This window comes from Pinus tabuliformis, chromosome Q (assembly GCF_031772625.1).
Source record: "Pinus tabuliformis cultivar Carrire ecotype Pingquan chromosome Q, CPIR1, whole genome shotgun sequence".
Lineage (NCBI taxonomy): Eukaryota > Viridiplantae > Streptophyta > Pinopsida > Pinales > Pinaceae > Pinus > Pinus tabuliformis.
In genome coordinates, this window is record NC_142296.1 from 1,372,832,666 (window position 1) to 1,372,852,418 (window position 19,753).

The 19,753-nt window shown below is 38.1% G+C and overlaps 1 protein-coding gene across 2 annotated transcripts in view; it reads right to left on the minus strand.

Moving 5' to 3' along the window:
- Positions 1 to 13,216: 13,216 nt before the first annotated feature.
- The window catches only part of ALDH6B2 (aldehyde dehydrogenase 6B2), a 281,225-nt gene continuing 274,688 nt past the window's right edge, over positions 13,217 to 19,753 (minus strand). For both annotated transcript variants that reach the window (XM_089386419.1, XM_089386420.1), the window contains 7 exons: positions 15,341 to 15,421; positions 14,766 to 14,843; positions 14,628 to 14,663; positions 14,483 to 14,526; positions 14,262 to 14,340; positions 14,069 to 14,159; positions 13,217 to 13,827 (listed from right to left, as the gene is read on the minus strand). In XM_089386419.1, the coding sequence (XP_089242545.1) occupies positions 13,718 to 13,827; positions 14,069 to 14,159; positions 14,262 to 14,340; positions 14,483 to 14,526; positions 14,628 to 14,663; positions 14,766 to 14,843; positions 15,341 to 15,421 (519 nt within the window). In that variant the 3' untranslated portion in view covers positions 13,217 to 13,717. The remainder of the gene's footprint in view (positions 13,828 to 14,068; positions 14,160 to 14,261; positions 14,341 to 14,482; positions 14,527 to 14,627; positions 14,664 to 14,765; positions 14,844 to 15,340; positions 15,422 to 19,753) is intronic.

Consider the following 19,753-nt stretch of genomic DNA (forward strand, 5'->3'; position numbering starts at 1 on the left):
CTCTATGGGTTAAAGCAAGCACCCAGAGCTTGGTATGAGAGGATGGATAGTTACTTGATGAAGCTGGGCTTCACTCGAAGCAATGCTGATCCAAACCTTTACTTTAAGGTTGAGGAAGGAAAGCCTCTCATTCTAGTGCTGTATGTGGACGACCTCTTCCTGACAGGTGATGACCCTCTCATTCATCAATGTAAGAGGGAGCTTGCTGCTGAGTTCGAGATGAAAGACCTAGGACTGATGCACTATTTCCTAGGCCTGGAGGTCTGGCAGAGACCTGGAGAGATTTTCCTTTCTCAAGGAAAGTATATTGTGAAGCTTCTGGAAAGATTTGGGATGGTGGACTGTAAGTCCGTGTCGACACCAATGGAACTCAACTTTAAGAAGTTGAGTGGCAGCGCTGCAGGGCCTATCTTGGCCAATCCTACTGAGTATCGTCAACTCATAGGAGCTTTGATGTTCTTAGTGAACACCCGTCCGGACATATGTTTTGCAGTGAATACTTTGAGTCAACAGATGGTTGAGCCTCATCTTTTTCACTGGGTTGGTGCCAAGAATCTTTTGAGATATCTTCGGGGCACGATAAACCATGGGCTGAGATACACTGCCGGGAGTGTGATACTCCGAGAATATACTGATGCCGATTGGGCTGGCAGTGTGGTGGATCGTAAGAGCACATCTGGATGCTGTTTCAATCTTGGTTCTGCTTCGATCTCATGGATGAGCAGGAAGCAGAAGTCGGTGGCTTTGAGCACCGCGGAGGCCGAATACATTGCTGCTAGTATGGCCTGTTGTGAAGCAGTTTGGTTGAGGAAGCTCTTTAGTGAGCTGTTCCAACATGTGCTAGATACCACTGTAATACTCTGTGATAATCAGAGTGGGATTCGTATGACTGAGAATCCTGTGTTCCACGACCGATCCAAGCATATTGATATCAAGTACCACTTTATCCGGGATATGGTACAGCGAGGCGCCGTAAGGCTCGATCATATAGGAACTGATGAGCAGGTCGCGGATATTCTCACTAAGCCCCTGGGGAAGGTCAAGTTCCTAACCTTCCGTGAGAGTCTTGGTGTCGTGGAAAGACCCTATGATGTGGGTCCTGTTGGACAATGAGCTCTGGGAGCTCTGGGGGGCTTTGGGGATAGCTTCTCGGAGCTATAAGCACTCATAATGCTTCTGCCCCACCCTTGTGATTATTGAGCTGGTTCGCCACTCATTTAATCTGTGCCCCGTATGCATCCTACCCATTGAGTTCAGGGCTCATGGGAAGTACCTCTCATTTGGCCAATGAGGTGTGGAAAAGCTAGAGACTATTAGCAAAGACTGATGGACGCATCAAAGATTGCCGTACTCTCTATCTAGGATGGCATGGTCCAACCACTTGATCTGGGATCAAGATTTGTGAGGTCTGGGACCTCTGGACTGATTATGTCAGTCAGGGAATGATGTCTTTGTGACTGACCCACTTCTGTTTTGAAATAAAGAAGCCAGCAAAGCAAGTTTCGGCGGGATGACTCACGATGTTAATTGCACTAATAAATGGAGTTCTCCCTAGTTGAGAGGGAGTGTTAAAATTGGACAACTAGGTCCAAACTCCATGTTCTGATGCTCAGATTAAGAGGCTAATATTTTTGTTGGATTCCTCTTTCTGAGAGGTGTAAAATCCATATAAAAATAGTCTTAATCCGATGAGCAGAACTTATATTTTGAATTTATTATTCTTAATAAATTATATGTGCAAGGTTAGCCAGTTTTGTAATGTAGGCTCACATGCCCAACAGATGTGTCACACACCCTCATTGATGGATATATATACAGGAAAAGTTGGAGAGAATTTGTACTCACATCTTCCTCTCTCATCCTAAAAGTACGAGCTACCTGGAGGACGAATTTCAGCCACACGTGGGAAGGACGAAGAGGATCTTTCTGCTGCTAGGGTTTTGCAGAAGTTTGACCAGCGTTGACTTTGGTCAACGCTTGGTCTAAACAAGTTGAAAACTTGACTCATCTACTGGTTGGAGGGTTGTTGTGACACATGCTGGGCTGGCTGACCAAAGGAGACTTTGCTGGTTGAAGCATCCTGTTGACCGCCGAAACGAACACATACATTTTTCTTGTTTCTGATTTGTCTTCTGTAAGATCTGCTTATATGTTCTATCTGCATTTTGCTTATCTTCTTGTATGATTGCTGTGAGAAAAGTGAAATTGCTCTTAGCATAGAACATCTACAAAACTCAACATTTACCCTATTGGGTACGTAGAGGACCAGTGGATCCAATGGCACTACTTAAGGCAAAACCCTAGGCAAAGTGTGTAGGAATATACCACAAAGTTCAGAAAGATGGCCATAATGTTAGATATCTCCCCAAAGAACCTAGATGCACTCCCCAAGTATTTAGGGGGTCTACACCGCCATCTGCGAGAGAAAGTGATGTTGTTCAATCCCAAATAGGTGGATGAGGCTTGTGTACAGGTACAGTACCTAGAGAACATAGGCCTGAAGAAAGTGCAATCAAGTGGACTGAAGTAGAAGGAGCAACAATACGCTTCTAAGGAGGGGAAGAAGAAGGAAAAAGGAAGAAAAGATAAAAAGACAGAACCCGCAACACACTAGTGCAAAGATCCTAGCAACCACTACAACATTGATGGTCATACAGAGGAGAAGTTTTGGAAGTTGCATCTAGAGCTTAACCCAAAGAACAAAAGAAAGACAATAAGAAGAAGAATCTCATGGCCACTGATTCAAGCAACCAAGTTGAAAGCAGCTCTCACGTGGATGAGATCATATGTATGTCAGTGTAGAAAGAGTTGAATTTGAGTAGCCTTCAGCAACAGGAAGAGAAATAAATGACCAAACTCTTCCATATAAAAATACAGGTCAAGAAGACCAAGATTGATGCTCTATTTGACTCTAGATAGCAGGTGAATCTCATTGTCATAGAGATGGTCAAGAAATTGGGATTTGAAGTTCGTGATCACCCAAGCCCATATCCACTGGGATGGGTAAATAAGGATGCAGAGTTGAAGTAACAAAACAATGCAAAATTAGATTTGTCATTAGTGTTGATTTTATTGATGAAGTAAAACTAGATGTGGTTCCCCTTGATGTATGTGGGGTCATGTTTGGAAGTCCCTACATGTATATGCGAGATGCAATATTGATTCAGAGAGCTAACCAATATTAGCTCAACAAGGATGGAAAATTGTTCACCATCAATGCACACAAAGGAAAGTTGAAAATTTTGTTGGCAAGTGCTAACCAAGCCATGAAATTGATCGATTCCAGCAAGATGTTTTATTGTTTTAAGAGAAAATCATAATGTAGAAGAGTCAGTAAGAGGCAAGGCATCCCTTGAGGAGTGTACTAAGAAACATAAACAACAACTGGAAGAGTTTCCACAGGCATACATGGATGTGTTCCGAGAGCCTATATGGTTACAACCTCAGACAGAAGTGGAGCACGAGATCTAGCTATTGTCGACCTACCCATTGCTAAACATTGGGTTGTGTATGCAGATATAGAAGCAAGTGAGGTGAAGAAACAATTGCAGTAGCTACTGGAACAGGGTGTCATTCAACTGAGTACATCACCATGTGGGTCACCCATCATCATTGTGCCAAAGAAAGAAAAAACTTGGCGAATGTGTATGATTACAAGGCATTGAACAAAATCACACTCGAGAATAGGTACCCCCTGCCTAGGATAGATGATCTATTGGATTAGTTGCAGAAAGAAAAATGCTTCACCAAGTTGGACTTAAAGTTTGAATACCATCACGTTCGAGTTAGAGAAGAAGATACCTAGAAGACTGCCTTCAAGACCAAGTAAGGTTTGTATGAGTGTTTTGTCATGATATTTGGCTTATATAATGCACCATCTATGTTTATGAGATTAATGAATGATGTATTGCTTTGTTTTATAGATTCATTTGTTATTGTCTATTTGGATGATACACTGGTATACAATGCTACTTGGGAGGATATACTGGTATACAATGCTACTTGGGAGGAGCACATCTCACATTTGACGCAGGTGTTGGAGACATTAAAAAATAACCAACTGCTATAAAAAATCTAAATAAGTGTGAGTTTGCACAATAGTCTTTGGTGTATCTGGGGTATGTGATAGGTGGAGAGTCGGATATAGATCCTACCAAGATGGAGAACATCATCAAATGGTCGATGCCTACTAATGTTCTTGAGGTCAGGAATCTCATTGGGGCAGCACAGTACCTGAGGAAATTCGTAGCCTTGTTTTCAATGATAGCAACACCACTCCATGTCATAACAATAAGTGACAAGAGTTTCTAGTGGGGAAATGGTTAGCAAAGAGCTTTTGAGGAGCTAAAGAAGAAGATCAATCAATGACCAATTCTGGCATTACCAAACTTGTAGCAACCCTTTGAGGTGGAGACAAATGTGAGTGGGTATGTTATGGGAGCAGTCTCGATGCTGGGAGGAAGGCATGTATACTACCATTCTAAAATATTTCATGGGGAAGTTCTTAACTACCCTACCTACGACAAGGATCTTTATGCTTTGGTGCAAGCTATGAAAAAGTGGAAGCACTATATGATGGGAAAGGAGACAATAATCCACACAAATCACCAACCACTACAGTGCTTGTGGGCCCAAAGTAAGCTACAACAGACCAAGCAGTATAAGTGGATGGGGTTTCTACAACAGTTTCATTTAGTGATTAATTACAAGAAGGGTAACACAAACAAGTTGTACAACAAGCTTCCAATGCCACCCACACCAAATATCACAACTTTGGGAACTCTGAAGCACATTGAACCATTCACCCATAATGCATACAAAGAGGCATATTTAGAGGATGAAGACTTCAAGGAGGTGTATCAACAATTGCAGAGTCAGAATCATGTGCACAATGACAACAAAACTATTGACTACCATCTCCAAAATGGGCTACTCTACAAGCAGGATAAGTTATGTGTTCCTAAAGGTGAGTGATTGCAGCTGATTAGAGAGGCTTCCACCTCCAAGGTTGCAGGGCAATTTGGCGTAGGGAAGACTGAAACCAACTTGCAAAGGAATGTGTATTGGCCCAAGATGCAAGAGAAGGTAGTTAGGTTCATAAGAGGATGCATGCTTTGCGATACCAGCAAGACTAGCAACAAGAAACGAGGTATATATCATCCCTTACATGTACCCACTCATCCTTGGGAAATAATTTCCAAGCACTGTGGGGGAGGTTTACCAATAATCAAGAAGGGACATGACTACCTGTTCATGGTAGTTGATGGGTTCAGTGAGATGTGTGTTTTAATGACCTATAAAAAAACCATAAGTGGAAAAGAAGCAATAAACTTGTTCTTTAGATAGGTCTGGGTCAACTTTGGGATATCAAGGAGTATTGTTTCAGATAGAGACACAAAATTTCTCAGTGCATTCTAGAGTACATTGTGGAGAAGATGGACACGAAGTTGAAGAGATCTACAATTCTATCCATAGACAAAGTATTCAATAGGAATTTGATGCAGCTGCTAAGGGGATACAACTAGAAGCATCCGAAGACTTGGGATGAAATTATGGTATATATACAACATTCTTACAACAAAGCAGACCACACTTCTATTAAAAAATCCCCATTTGAAACTTGTTTTGGATATTTGTCGCCTTCACCTTTGGACATTGCATATGGTCAGTGAGGAAGAGTGAGGGAAGATCTTACAAAAGATGTCTTGAGGGCTGAAAATTTTATAGAGAAGATCAGGGAAATCCATGTATAGGTACAAGAGACGCTGCAGAAGTCACATGAGAAATATAGGGTCAGACATGATCAACATTGAACAGAGAAATCATTCAAGGTGAGAGACAAATTATGGCCACGGTTGAGCAAGAAGAGGCTACATGGGCCTGGTAAGAAAATCAAGACTCTGCGGTATGGTCCCTTCGAGATACTGGAAAAGGTGGGTGATAATTCCTATCGACCCAGTGTACCACCATATATGTACATTTACTCAGTTGTGAATGTAGAGGATTTGAAACTCTATGAGCCCTCCACGCCAAATCATGAAGAGGAACAGGTCCTACCTTTTGTGAAGGATTTGGCACTAGATGCTCAGGCAGAGTCGATAGAAGATACAATTCTGTAGTCAATTCCAAAACTACAAGATAAGAAACATGACCTTTGGCAAGTTGGGTTGAAAGGACAACTTCTAGGCAAATCTAAATGGTACACCCAAGAGAAGGTGGAGGAAATTTTTCCTCACCTCATTCCCCAAAAGCTTTCCAAAATGAGGAGGTGTGATCCAAATTGGATCATTATATTGTTCATCATCCATATCAATGCTTCCATAGTGGAAAAAGTGGAGGAATCAACTCTTAGGACCATTTTTACTAGCGGGACCCAGTTTGGCAAATTGGGGTCTAAAATCTTCCAAGAGCGTTTTGAGGCATCAAACGATGTTTTTTTGGGGGTAAAACTTTGTTGCTTTAGTGTAGCACAATTTTGTCATATTCTGCACACAAAGGCCTTTCCAATGGTGAAAGAATCACATCAATCAGAGTCTGTATGCAAACGTTATGAAACTTAGAAGTTGACCTTCCTATTTTCACTACCACAATTTGAAAAGATGCCACGTTAGCCCCCATTATTCATAAAGAAGGGGCTAGCCACGTTATTGTGACGTAGAAGACACTAGAAGTGTTTATATTATAACTTTGCTTAAGAGTTGAGGTAGTCAAACCTAACCACGATTAGGCTATTGGACTGTGTTATAACTAAGCCACTAGGAGTAAAAGGGATTCCATTCTTTCGAGAGCATTTGTTCCACGCCTAAACAAAAATAACCAAGAGAGATAGGAGATAGAGCACACAAAGGATTTGTGCATTGTAGTAGCCCATCAGTCACAGACCATACTTCTTTGTACTCGCAAACATATTCATTTAGAGAAAGAGAGTGGAGTGGCCTCACCTTCCAACTAGGTTTTTCTCTTGAATGGGTTTCCTATGTCATATCGTGTGTCAAATGTGTTTGTAACCTTTTTATTTTTCTATTCTATATTTTCTGCATAATTTTATACACATGCATGCAATATTAACAATATTCCACAGATCTAGAAATCTAAAAAGAACAAAATTGTAATAGTGTAGAATTTCATATTTTAAATATAATTTTATCAAATTTGCTGTGACGAATGTCCAGTGGAATATCCAGGCAGTTTACAAATCAAATTCTAATATGGATAAAGATCAGAAGCACACGCTTAAGGGGAATATTCCTTGGTGACAAAAAGTTAGGGGGTAGCTAATGAATCATCCGAATAAGATGTAGTAATGGGGAGTTACCATTTTCCATTGACGTCAAAAGGGGGAGAGAAAGATCAAGAAGCATGAAAATAGGGGGAGTGGGATGGTTGCCATTAATGACAAAGGGGGAGATTACTGAGTGAAGTTGTCATTGATGTCAAATCCCTAGCCCTAGTTCTAGAAATAATGGCAAAGAGCTTGGAATGATGTCAAAACCCTGGAAGGAATGTCAAGCATGTGATAGCCCTAAAATCCCTAAGAATCTAATAAGAGGTGTTGCAAAAGGGTTTAATCCGTACAAAGAAAAAATGGCAACCAAAAGAAGCCCTTCAAGAAAGTCAAGAAATAATTGGTCAAAGTCGAGAAAAATACAAAGGAATGCTACATCATCACGTAGCCCTCAACGAGACCTCTCCAACATTAGGTGGCACACCTCCGAAATCCTAAAGGTTGAGGAGAAAATATTTTTTGAAATTAGCATTAAAAATCACATCCAATAGACATGATAGTTCAGTCGAAAGACATGTTGACCCTCAAGCAAAAAGACAACGTTTCAACTCATATAAATTGCCACACGTATAGCTAGCTTAACCATAAATCAGCTCAATGGTTTTGTATTGTGCTCTGTGGTCAAGCAATAAGGCATAGCCTTGCAGTGTATGGATTAGTTTGCAATTGAGAGATGAATTGGCTTTGCAGTGGAGGAAGAAAAATTTTGCATTTTTGGATTTGTTTGTGATTTCCTGCAGTCAACTCTAGAGTAAGTTCTATGGAGATATTATGATAGCGCTGAGATTTTTATAGTGCTATACTATTTTCTATTTTTATTATTTAAAGTAGGTTGAGCCCTTTAAAAACTTGGCTAGTAACCCTTATAACGACCAAACCTCCTATGAAGATTCTGAGGTATAAGCAAGCTTGTAGGATACTTTAACAGAAGCACATAAGTGCATGGCAAGGTTGAATCATCTATATTTCACTGTGTATAGACCTATTACCGGGCCATAAACTTTTGGAGGGTATTCTATAGAGCTAAAAGAGTAGACTTTTTATTCTTGGGAGGCCCGCTGCCAGGTCACACACTGAACTATGATAGCCCTATATCTAGGTCGTGTGACATCTTTGAAGAAAAAAGTGCAAATTGATGAAGTTAGGATATCTTGAAGGGAAGAAAGTAGAAACAATCTTGTACTTAAGCCAAAGTTTGGGCAATGTATGTACGTGCCTAAAAGTCCTTAAAATTGCAGGTTGAATGTCTTGAGAGAAGGATACACTATTTGGTCTAGGATGTCATGTGGGAAGACTACCTTTTTGGACAGAAAAGAAGCAGTGACTATTGAACATCAAACAACAAAGTTTGAGGAGGTTGAAGAGCTAAGGAAAGACTGATGCCAGAGCCAACGACTAAGAGAAGATAGGGGAATAGGACAAATGGTTGTGATTAAGTTTGAAGGTGCAAACCTGAGGGTTGCATGGTTAGATGACTATCTTATGAAGTCTGGAGGACCTTGAGGCAAAGGTGTAGATAAAGAAGGTCAAGGGTGAAAGGGTCGATCTAGGAAAAAGACCTAGGAGCAACCCTAAGTGAAAATTGAGGAGCATATCTAAGTGAACAGTGTGAGAAGTAGGCTGAGAAGAGTGCAAACCATAAAGAAGACCTAAAAGAGTATAGAATATAAGGACCAAGTAAAGGCTTGACCCAAGCAAAGACTAAAGACTGAGTTGTAGGGATATTCAAGGAGTGTCGCAAGGACTAAGAGTGCATATCAGAGTTCAAGATTTGTTGAGTTGGTGCTCAGCTAAGGGGATTGGTGTCTCTTGAAGATCGATGCCTACAAAGAACTTTGTGAGTCAATGCTTAGTCTAGGGGATTGATGTCTCCTATAGGTCGGTGCCTATGAAGTCTTGAAGATTGTGTTTTCAACAAGTCGGTGTCAACAAAGTTGTAATTCATTAGGTTGGTGCCTATGTACAATCAATTGTAACAAGGCTCTTGAAGAGTTTATTGATTACAAAAATTTACATATTAAATCGTGTGCCTCATGTGTTGCTTGGCATTGTCTGTTTAAACTAGTGAAAATTGTAAATTAGCTAAATATTGATTCACCACTCCTTCCAACACCCCTACCCCCACCCCTCATAGTATTTTCAATAGAGGGAATAGGGCCCAATGATAGTCAAACACCATAACAATGATTGGAGGCTAAGGTAGTCCAAGTAAATGATGGGAAAAGGTGACATGATAGGAAATGACATAGGTGAATCAAATCAGGAAATCATCATGTTTAATGTTAATTTTCCTTTGTTCTATGATGTTACAATCACTTTAGCCCAATTATTTTCTTCATTTAGCAATTACTTTCAAATCAATCTCAATCTTCTAGTGACAAATAGCAATTGTAAATAGAAAAATAAATGCAATGTACAACAAAACACGATCAAGAGCAATAGAAGACACAAGATTTGGTCAAAGACCAAGGAAAAACCCCACAAGGAGGAAAACCCTTTCAAATTCTTCTTATTAGATTATCATAAAATGTTCAGCAAAGAGATTACAATCATCCAATTCACCAAGCAAGAGTCAAAGGTCAACAACATTAACTTTCCAACAAACCAATATCCAAAATCCAAGAGATGAACCCAAAAGTCAAAATTTGGTCAAACTACCAAATATACAATTTTGTTCAAAGTCAACAACAATCAAAGATGCCCTAATTAGTGCAAAAGTTAACAATCAAACTCCTCCAGAAGAGCTTGGTCAACTGGCCAAAATGCGGTCCATAATGTTGGTCAAAATTAAGTCAAAACAATGCCAAACAACTCAGTCAAACCCAGTCGACGGAGAGAAAGTTTGTTGTCAAAATCTACAATCAAAGTTTGTGGTCAACAAAAGTCAAATTGCTCAAAAATCATTGTTTTTTATGCCAAAAAATGCAGCATCCAAGAAAAGATCCAAAACAGGGCAAATCAAGTCTAAGTTAGTTAATGAATTGGTCAAATTGTCTAAAACAAAAGTCAATGCAAAATTTCATATTTGCCTTTAAACCCTTCGCACGTGTGAGAAGACCCTGCAATTTCAGATGTAAGAACCAATCAATAGAGGAGATAGAGATGTGTATTATGTGTCCAAATGAGGTGCCATTGAGTTGTATTTGAATGCTTTCTTGGAGACACAATTTGTCTTTAAGGTCGTCCGATACTTTTGTGCACATTTGGGTTTTTATAGAATAAAAATATTTTTCCTTGACCAAATTAAATTCTTCCAAGGGCGAGGGTCTTCTCTAGATGGCCCAAAGGAGGGAATTTGTACCTGAGATGCCAAATTAACATGGGTGACATATCTCATTATATTAGGGAACAAGCAAAGTTCTCTAAGAGAGGACATATATAATACGGAGAGGAAATCAAATATCATATACTCGCAAAGGAAGGAGAATTAACAAGGTCCATGGGGAAGAACACTATATTTATAGTAAATCCTAAATTATTGTGAAAGGACAAGAATGCCAAATTAAAATATAGTTGTGGAGAGGCTAATGAACTTATAGATATAGTGAGTGGAAATTAAGGGAGAATAAAAGACGAGGGGTCAATCTCCTATCAAGAAATCAAAGAGAGAGGGAGAGGAAGAAGGTTGATCCAATCCCCTTACTTAGTTCCTAGTATACAAGTCTTGCAAGGAAATGCTTACTAGTCAACATCCATATCCAATTCAAACCAAAGTGCTACATTCCATTGGAGTAGAGCCGAGAGCTATGGTCGTGGATGGAAACCCATTTGGCCCATCCATTTTCTTTCCCTATATCACCCAACACACTTGGGTGTTATGGGCATTGTAGCTAGATAGTGAAGGACAACACAAATTTGCATGGTAAAAACTAGTGAGTGAGATCATTATTCTTAGTGGTTACAACAACAAAAAATCAAGAAAATAAGAAAAATTGGGAATGGTTTTTGGGCATTTGGAGATGATGCATGCTGCCACACATAAGCTTCAATACTCCAGCGAACCGACAGGAAAATTGTAGATCAGACCACCTATGAAAGGATCAAGGATAGGTCTATGTTATGGAACTAGTCATGAGAAACACAAAAATCACGACACATGGTATCATCACAAAGGTTTGGATCAATTGCTCTATGGGAATCCATAAATTCATTGTAGATCCAAGAGAGATGCTAAATAAGAAGTCTTCCTTTCCACCCAAGTGACTCTCCTACATGCATATAAAATATGTGAAAGAAAGAAAGAAAATTATTTTAACGTCCACAGGGCTAAAGATAGCCTATGAGACAGATTGCTTCTTCAACTGGTTGATGCATTCGGCCCTTTTCTTGTGAAGTCTCACAATAAACGCTCCCAGCTTCTCGACAAACCCCTCGCTAAATAGATTATCCCAAGAGCTAGTTGCCAGAATATCTGCATAACTTTCCCTGTTATCTTTGAAGGCCTCGCATTCTAAAATGAAATGTTTTTCTATTTCCACTTTTCCGGAAGAATAAAAAATACATACTCTTACCTCCACACTTCTTTTGGCATTTTCCAACTTATCTATTCCCAGTTATAGCTCGGATAGAGAAGTCTCATACATACAAGTTTCTTACACTGTGGTGTCAAACTAGAAAGATCATCTTTACTGCTCTCTTTTACCGTTATGAATATCTAGGGAATCTACAATGGGATATGGAAGGACAACAAATTTTTTAAATTTGAGCTGGACTTTTGCTTCTTATGAGATTTACAACGAGCTGACCATGACGAGTAAAATATTTTTGAATAACAGAGATACAGCCCATAAGCACATGATAAAAATATTATGGGTCAACGTTTTCTAACCTATGCATTGTAGTCCAAGTAATATACTATAGAAAACCTATTTATTTACCAAATAGAAGATATTTGGATCCATAATTAAATACTCTTGGTTGTAAAGAATACATTATTACAGTCTTGCTTTATTAATCATTCATTCATGTAATTCAAATCGAGCTTAGTGCTGTCGAATCCAAAATTAACTTGGGAAATGAACTGGTTTATCCTTAAATTTATAAGCACCAATCACAGTCTGAAAAAAAAAGAAGCAAATAACATGCGTCAGTTTAACCGTGATCTCACTTTTACCACATTGATATATTTGAGAAATAAATGCAGTCAATTGCATTTGTAAATATTTAGATCTCCCACTCCCAAGTTGTCAGTGTCAATAACTCTTTCTAGTGCAGATAAATGATTCTCCTCCTTTGCAGAGGGTTTACCTCTTGGGTTTACCGCTTTGTACTCTAATTTTATTCTGACTTATTTTAGCAGCTAGAAGATGCCTCAGCACGTCAGCATTGCCACCATGACATGATTTACTTTTTGGTCACGTTGATCTACTTGGGTTATTTGTGTATGTTAATACATTTCTTTCTCTCTTAATAAAGTAGGATTTTATTAATATGATTACAACAATCACGGTACTTTTTCAATAAAATACCACGTCGTGACTCCAATTCCAGTATGTATAAGAACAGGAAAAAAAAAAAACGAAAACATGAAACAAAAGAAAAGATAGAAGCATTATCAACGAGACTACGAAAAAAATGACCAACACATTATGATAGACTGGCAAATAGAAGTCAACATAGAGCAATCCACCTTATTGAAGAAAGAAAAAAAGTAGCAAATGAGTCACCTGCCTCTGGCCAACGCAACTACGCCCGACGGCCTATATGAACAGCTAATGCCCTCAATTTACTATGCATTTGTTTGATTGTTTACTAAAAATTAAAATTAAATTTCAAAATTGTGACTTATTTGATAATCTTATATTTTGAAATCAGTTTAGACAAAATCATTGCCTTAATAGATGACCTTCAAAGTACATGAACAACAGAGAAATAAATAAATAAATAAAAGACACTGTACCATAATTTTACAATGAAAAAATGACAAAAGACTGGAACTAAGCATCTTCTTTTATTCTATGTCCCATTGCCATTAGTATATGTACCACTGAAGGAAAAACTAGGATATTTGAGTCCAACATCAGTATTTTCGCTAAGCAATAAATAACCACAATGACCTTAGGACCCCTCTGATTTTATTTGAGTATGGGCCAATTGGTGCCTGAGTTCTGCCATTTCCCCTTCTTTGAAATTGCTACATCTCAAAATCTAAGCGAAAATCATTAACAATGGAGGGGTAAGGATACAATTAGAAGTGATTAGTTTCGCCATTATCTGTATAGCACTAAAGTCCATATATCCCAAGAAAATTTCCCACTAGTAGGTAGCTTTAACAGGCATACACAGACAATATGGAAATCACATTTTATTTTCCATGGCATTGCAGATTGTCTTTGAACATTTACAGCCTACTTCTATATCGACTATGACAATCTCTAGTCATGTATCCATGTGTCTTTCGAGATTTGTAATGTGAAGCAGTTACTAAAATGTCTATATTTTCTGAGAAGTTGGAAATGCCATGGACACACCCTGACCTGGCAAATCCTTCCACTGTGATGTGATAGTTTTTATTTGAGTATAGAACTGTACGCCAGCTTTTCCTGGAAGAAGTATAACAAATATTTTGCATAATTAAAAAGGTTAAAAGGAATAGCGAAGAGCAAAAACTGAAGTATACGTTAAAAGGAACAACGGTACACAAGGGCTAATTTCAACAATTTGCAAATATATCCTGATTTACTCATTGAATTATAAACAGACCACATTAGTTAATGGTCATGTCATGGAAAAAGAGAAACTTCGAACATGCCATGTAACTTAAAGAATATTGGTGTATCTTACCGTAAAAATTGAGGTCGCCTGCAAATGATGCCTTTGAACCCGTGAATGAGAAAAAGGGCAACGGAACTGGTATTGGTATATTAATACCAACCTTAGAGAATTTGTCAACAGAGATAAGATTCAATTATGAGTTAGTCTTATGGCAATTAAAAATCTTTACTAAGATTTTGATAATTGCATAGTCATCACTCACCTGGCCTGCTTCAATCTCATGTTGAAATTTTCTTGCAGCTACACCTGATGTTGTGAATATAGAAGCCCCGTTGCCATATCTGAAGCATCCATCCAATCAGATTGGCTAATTGTAAGTCTTGAAGCCAATATATGTCTCAGAATTAGAGATTTGGAGCTTAGCAGAAAGGAAGCTAATCCCCCGTTTCCAGGAAAAAGAATTAATGGGTGCAAGAAAAATACTGATTTTTGTTCACAATATCAATGGCCTCCTCCAAGCTCCCAGCCTGTAAATTACCACGGAAACAGTATTTAAGAAAAATACCTAAAAATGGCAGAAGTAAAGAAATAAGAATTTAAATTAGAACATAAACTGTAAAAACCATACCTCCATACAGAGCAGGACGGGCCCAAAAATTTCTTCCTGCACACAAACAGGAAAACAATGAAGCAATTTTTTTTCAGGTAGCTTACTCCTCTCGGTGTATAAGATACAAATGTGTTAAAAGATATCGTTGTATCTCACCTTGTAACACTCCATATCACTCGTTACATCAGATAGAATAGTAGGACCGATAAAATTTCCTTCCTTGTAGCTAGGGACCTGTAAACATCTTAATCAATTGTGTGATAACAGTAAAACATGACTAATTTTAAGTTTGAAATATAACACTTCACTTTACAATCAGGTTTATTTGCAACCTGTAAAACAAGTTCAAATACACATCAATATCAATGATGCAACAGAACATAATTTATCTGTTAACAGAAGAGGAACTATACTTATATCAAGTTTTGTTTAATCTGCAGAATGAGACAAGTTCAGGTTTATTAGCAACCTGGAAAACAAGTTCAAATACACATCAACATCAATGATGCAATAGAACATAGTTTATCTGTTAACTGTAAGGGGAAGTATACTCATCAAGTTTTATTTAATCTGCAGAATGAGACAAGTTTAAAAATTCAGTAAGCCTCTGCTTGAAAAATCAGTTGCATTCACTTTATGCAATAGACTGGGATGTCTCGTCAGCATTTTGGAAAATGTTGAGTTAATTGAATAACATTTTATAGCATAAAACAAGAAAGAGGTATCAGTACCTCAATGCCTCGCCCATCATGTACAAGCCTTGCACCACTCTTAACACCACTTTCTATCAAGTTGCATATGCGATTCTTTGCCTGCAAACCAAAGTGGAATTAACAAATGCAAAATAATATGAAAAAACCTTTAAAAATTACAAATTTGACCTGCAGATTGTACAATATAATAAGCTCGCATATATCTTGTGGATCTGTCTCGCTGTAATCATCTCCTTGTATAAATTTTTCACTATGCTATAAATTGCAGATGAACAGATTGACCAAGGCTTCTTTGCATAATGTAAAATAGTTGTTTAAAAAATTATATTATAGGCATCTCTATATAAAACATGTGGAAATAGAAACAGCAAAATGCATCTACAGTGTTCATGCAAGGGCCCAAGGGAGTGGACCCAGCGGAGTATATGGCTTAGGAGGTTTGTTGGGGTCACTGGAGGCTTGTTGGAGTGTTGGACACACCTCGTGGAGGACCCTTGGATTTGGAGCCTTGCTTGTTGATGACATCACCTTGGAGCGTGAAATGTGTACACTTGGAGAGAAGAATTCCACGTGTGAACCTACATGTCATTGTAAGTTGCTTGTAAGGACTTAGGCCCACATATTGATTGTTGGCCTCTCTTACCTCTCATATATATAAAGCAAAGAGTCTTTCACACCGATTCATTCTTGTCCATCTTGTGTTAGAGATAAAACTATGAGGAGCAAACTTGTCATCCTCTCTCTCAGATCTTCCTTAGTACCTTATCTCTTTTGTTTTGGGGTCACTAAGGCTTCTTGGAGCATCTTGAATACTAAGGTTAGGGTTTTATCCTTTAGAGACTTGGAGATTAGGTTGTTGAGATGAAACCCTAGGTTGTACTTGTTGAAGTGAAAAAGAAGAGAAAACAACTTGCCTTGGAAGACATGCTTGATGCTAGTTTGTTGGAGCTTTCTGGTGTGAGCTAGGATTTTCATTGTTTTTCCTAGCTAGGGCTTTCAAGAGCTAGAGAATTGTACTAGCCTTGGTATAAGGCTATCATATTTATGTATATACATGAAGATTTTCAGCTGTCCAATACTTGTGTATTTCCATATTTGAATTTCAGCCATCTATTTCTTCATTGTTTTGTAATTTCCGCCACTTACACGTCTTGCTGATTTGACATAAGTCAAGGTTGTAATTGTTAAGTGATTTAACATTTATATTGAAAAAGATAAGGAAGATTTGCTGCTGTATTTAGAGCTCTCATAAATGAGCTGTAGTATCATTTTTTGAAACTCACCTTGTTCTTCTAACTAAGTCTGCAAATTAAGAATCAATAATCCTTGGAATGTTTGACAACAATAACAAGAAAACTTTATGCAAGCGGTATTAAAGGTGTACTAGTCCATTGGATGATTCCTTTGCTTTCTTATATTCAAAAATTTAACTTTATTGTCTCTGAAACCAATGGTAAAAACAAACAGGCTTAAATCAGCACTGCGACCAATGGCTCTAACCAAATAATAGTCCTTGCTTGCTCATTAGAAGCTTCAAACTCAAGTACCATACGTTAATTTGGCAACTCTGACAAATTCCAACCATGGGATGAGATTCCTCTTATCAAGAAGACCAATTTTGACTATTGAAGCACTCAATTTGGACAAGGGAAAGTTTATTCTTGAATTAAGCCCCACGTGTGCATATTTGATTAGGTCGGCCCTAAAGCAAATTGGACACCCTTGGAACGCTATAAATACAAGTGACCTCAACCTCATTTGGAGATCATCATGGAGCATTCTTCTATTCTCTTCTTTGGTTTGACTCGCACAGGTCTGAGCCAAGTTCACGAAGATTGGTTGGCACAGGTCCGAAATTGCAGGGTCTGAAGCTCGCATCTTTGTTTTTAGGGTTTTGGGTCTCAGCCGCAGGCATGTCATGGAGAAATTTCGACTGCAATCGCAGGCATGTCATGGAGAAATTTCGACCGAAGCCTTTCAACTGCATGCATGACACATCTTCCCTGCGACTGGGACCTAAAGGTTGAATTTTCAATTGACCGAAGTTTTCGCTTGTTGACCGTAGAGTTCGGAAGTTGACTATAGACAATGACAATTGATTACAAGTTCCTGAAGTAGGGTTTTGATTATTGGCATTGTTGGGTTCATCTCATGAATGTTTAGCTGTTTTGCTGGATAGATTTATGGTTGAAGATATAGGTCATTGTACTCTCTCCTTGCTGAATCATTCAATGACAATCTAATAAGAAGAAGAATTTGAAAGGGTCTTCCCCATAGTGAGTTTTTCCCTGGACTCTGACCAACCCTGATGTCTCTGTGTGAATGTTTTTCTTCTATTGTTCCTTTATGTTCCACTGCATTGATGATGATGATGTTGTTATTTCTACATAGTTGCATATGTTGTTGAATAATGATGTAAATCTGAATAACGTTATTATGTTATGGGGTGAATTTAATATAAAAAATAATGAAATGCAATTATCAAAGCAAAGAACAATATAGCCATTAGAAAAATTTAACATGGTATCACAGTTGGGCTGAAGCAAAATCATTGAAGATCACCCATGCAAGAGAAGATGGTGGAGACCTAAGAGAATTCTAGGGTTTGAAGGAAACCCTAGGCAATTTGGTTATTAGGGTTTGATGGATATTATGAGGTTAGGGTTTATGGCAAAGATTTGACATATGCAATTTAGAAACCGTAGCATGATCCATGTGAAGATGTTCTAGAACTTGTGACAGATTTGATGTAGCCCTAGGTGGGATAGTCTCAATTAGGCTTGGTTGTTGATGAAGTTAGTTGAAAAATTGAAGGCATCAATGTTATATGCTCAATGGACAGTCATGACTCTTGAAGGCTGGTTCAAGAGGGAGAGCTAACCTCTCATTAAGATAAGTACCTTTTAGATTTATGTTACCTCTTTGTGATTCTATTCTTGTTTGAGTTTATTGCTTTGATTATTACTTATACTTCCTGCATGTATATTTGAGTATTTGGATGCTTCTAACCTCCTGATGAGTTGTGATAAGTGGATCCTTCTTAAGGATCATGGCTAGTGCAGGAAGAGAAGAACTAGCATTGGAAAAGGTAAAGAGGCACTTGATGAAAAGTTGACAAAGTGCTACAGCTGCCTATGTAAAATAAGAAGGTGCACAGGTGTTTGAAGTTTGAACACTTAATGTATGTATGGTGATTTATTTCAATGTTATTGCTGCAATATAGGATGGAAAGGTAAGCCCTCAGGTATGATGGGAATATCACCTTCACAAATGGCTCATGCATATGAAAGTTTGATTCATGGTACTCATGATAGGATGGTGTACTTGGTAGTGAACAAGTATCTTACCTTTTAGACATGATGAACTTCTTGATTCTATGAAGCTACTTAATATTGATCTTTGATATATTGGTATACTTGATGATTGGCTAACATCTATCATTTTGGATATCTTGATCCCATAAAGAAGGCTAGCACCTTGATTCTAATAGATGGTAACTTGATACTATTGATAATGTTTGTGATAAGCATGGTAACCTTAATGATGAAAGTGTGACAATAAGATTGATATACAATATCTTCTTGCTATCCATGGTTAGGTTTTCATAAACTCAGTGATTATGTCATATAGTAAAATATGGATGAGCTGACTTGATGGACTAAGCTATATTGTGTTCATGATCTTTGAAGTATGATGAATCACCTGTCTGTTGCCCTAATCATAAGACTCTAACTCTTGATAAAAGTTTGATGTCAAGTTCATATATGATAATGAAGTAGTTGATGTTGACATGTTATGAATATGATAAATATTTGTTTAGAACCTGATATAGCTAGATTTTATGATCTAATAGTTCTACTGATGCATGACAAGTATTTTGATAGACAGGTTGATGTTTTGAATGATGATGACTGAAGTGGCTTCCCTTTCAGAGGGAGAATCTCTTTATAAGATCCCTTCTCCTATTGTCATTTGCATTAGATGTATAGGAGATTCTTTACTGTTGAAGTGTGTTTTCTATACATAAATAAACAAATATCTAATATTGTTGGTCTGCAGCAAGTTCTAGTCTGAGAAGAGAGAGTTTTCCTTACTCTAAGCCTTAACCACATGAAAGCAAGCTTGAGGGTGTGGTTGTAGCCTCTCAACCACATGTAAGAAAGCCTATGGGTGTGGTTATGCCTATAGGTCACAAAACTAAAGCCTTATGCATAAAATCAGGGATGCACTAGTAGTATAACATTCCGTCAGACATGGAGCAGGCATCAGAAAGTGCAGGGAAGTTTGAATGTTTGACTTACTATAACGAATGTGAATGCATTGACTAAACATGTGTTTGTAGGTGACCAGAATATACATATTAGTATTTTATTTTGATTTGATAGCTGAAGTTAGTATATGACAATATTTGATAACAATTACAAGGGTTTG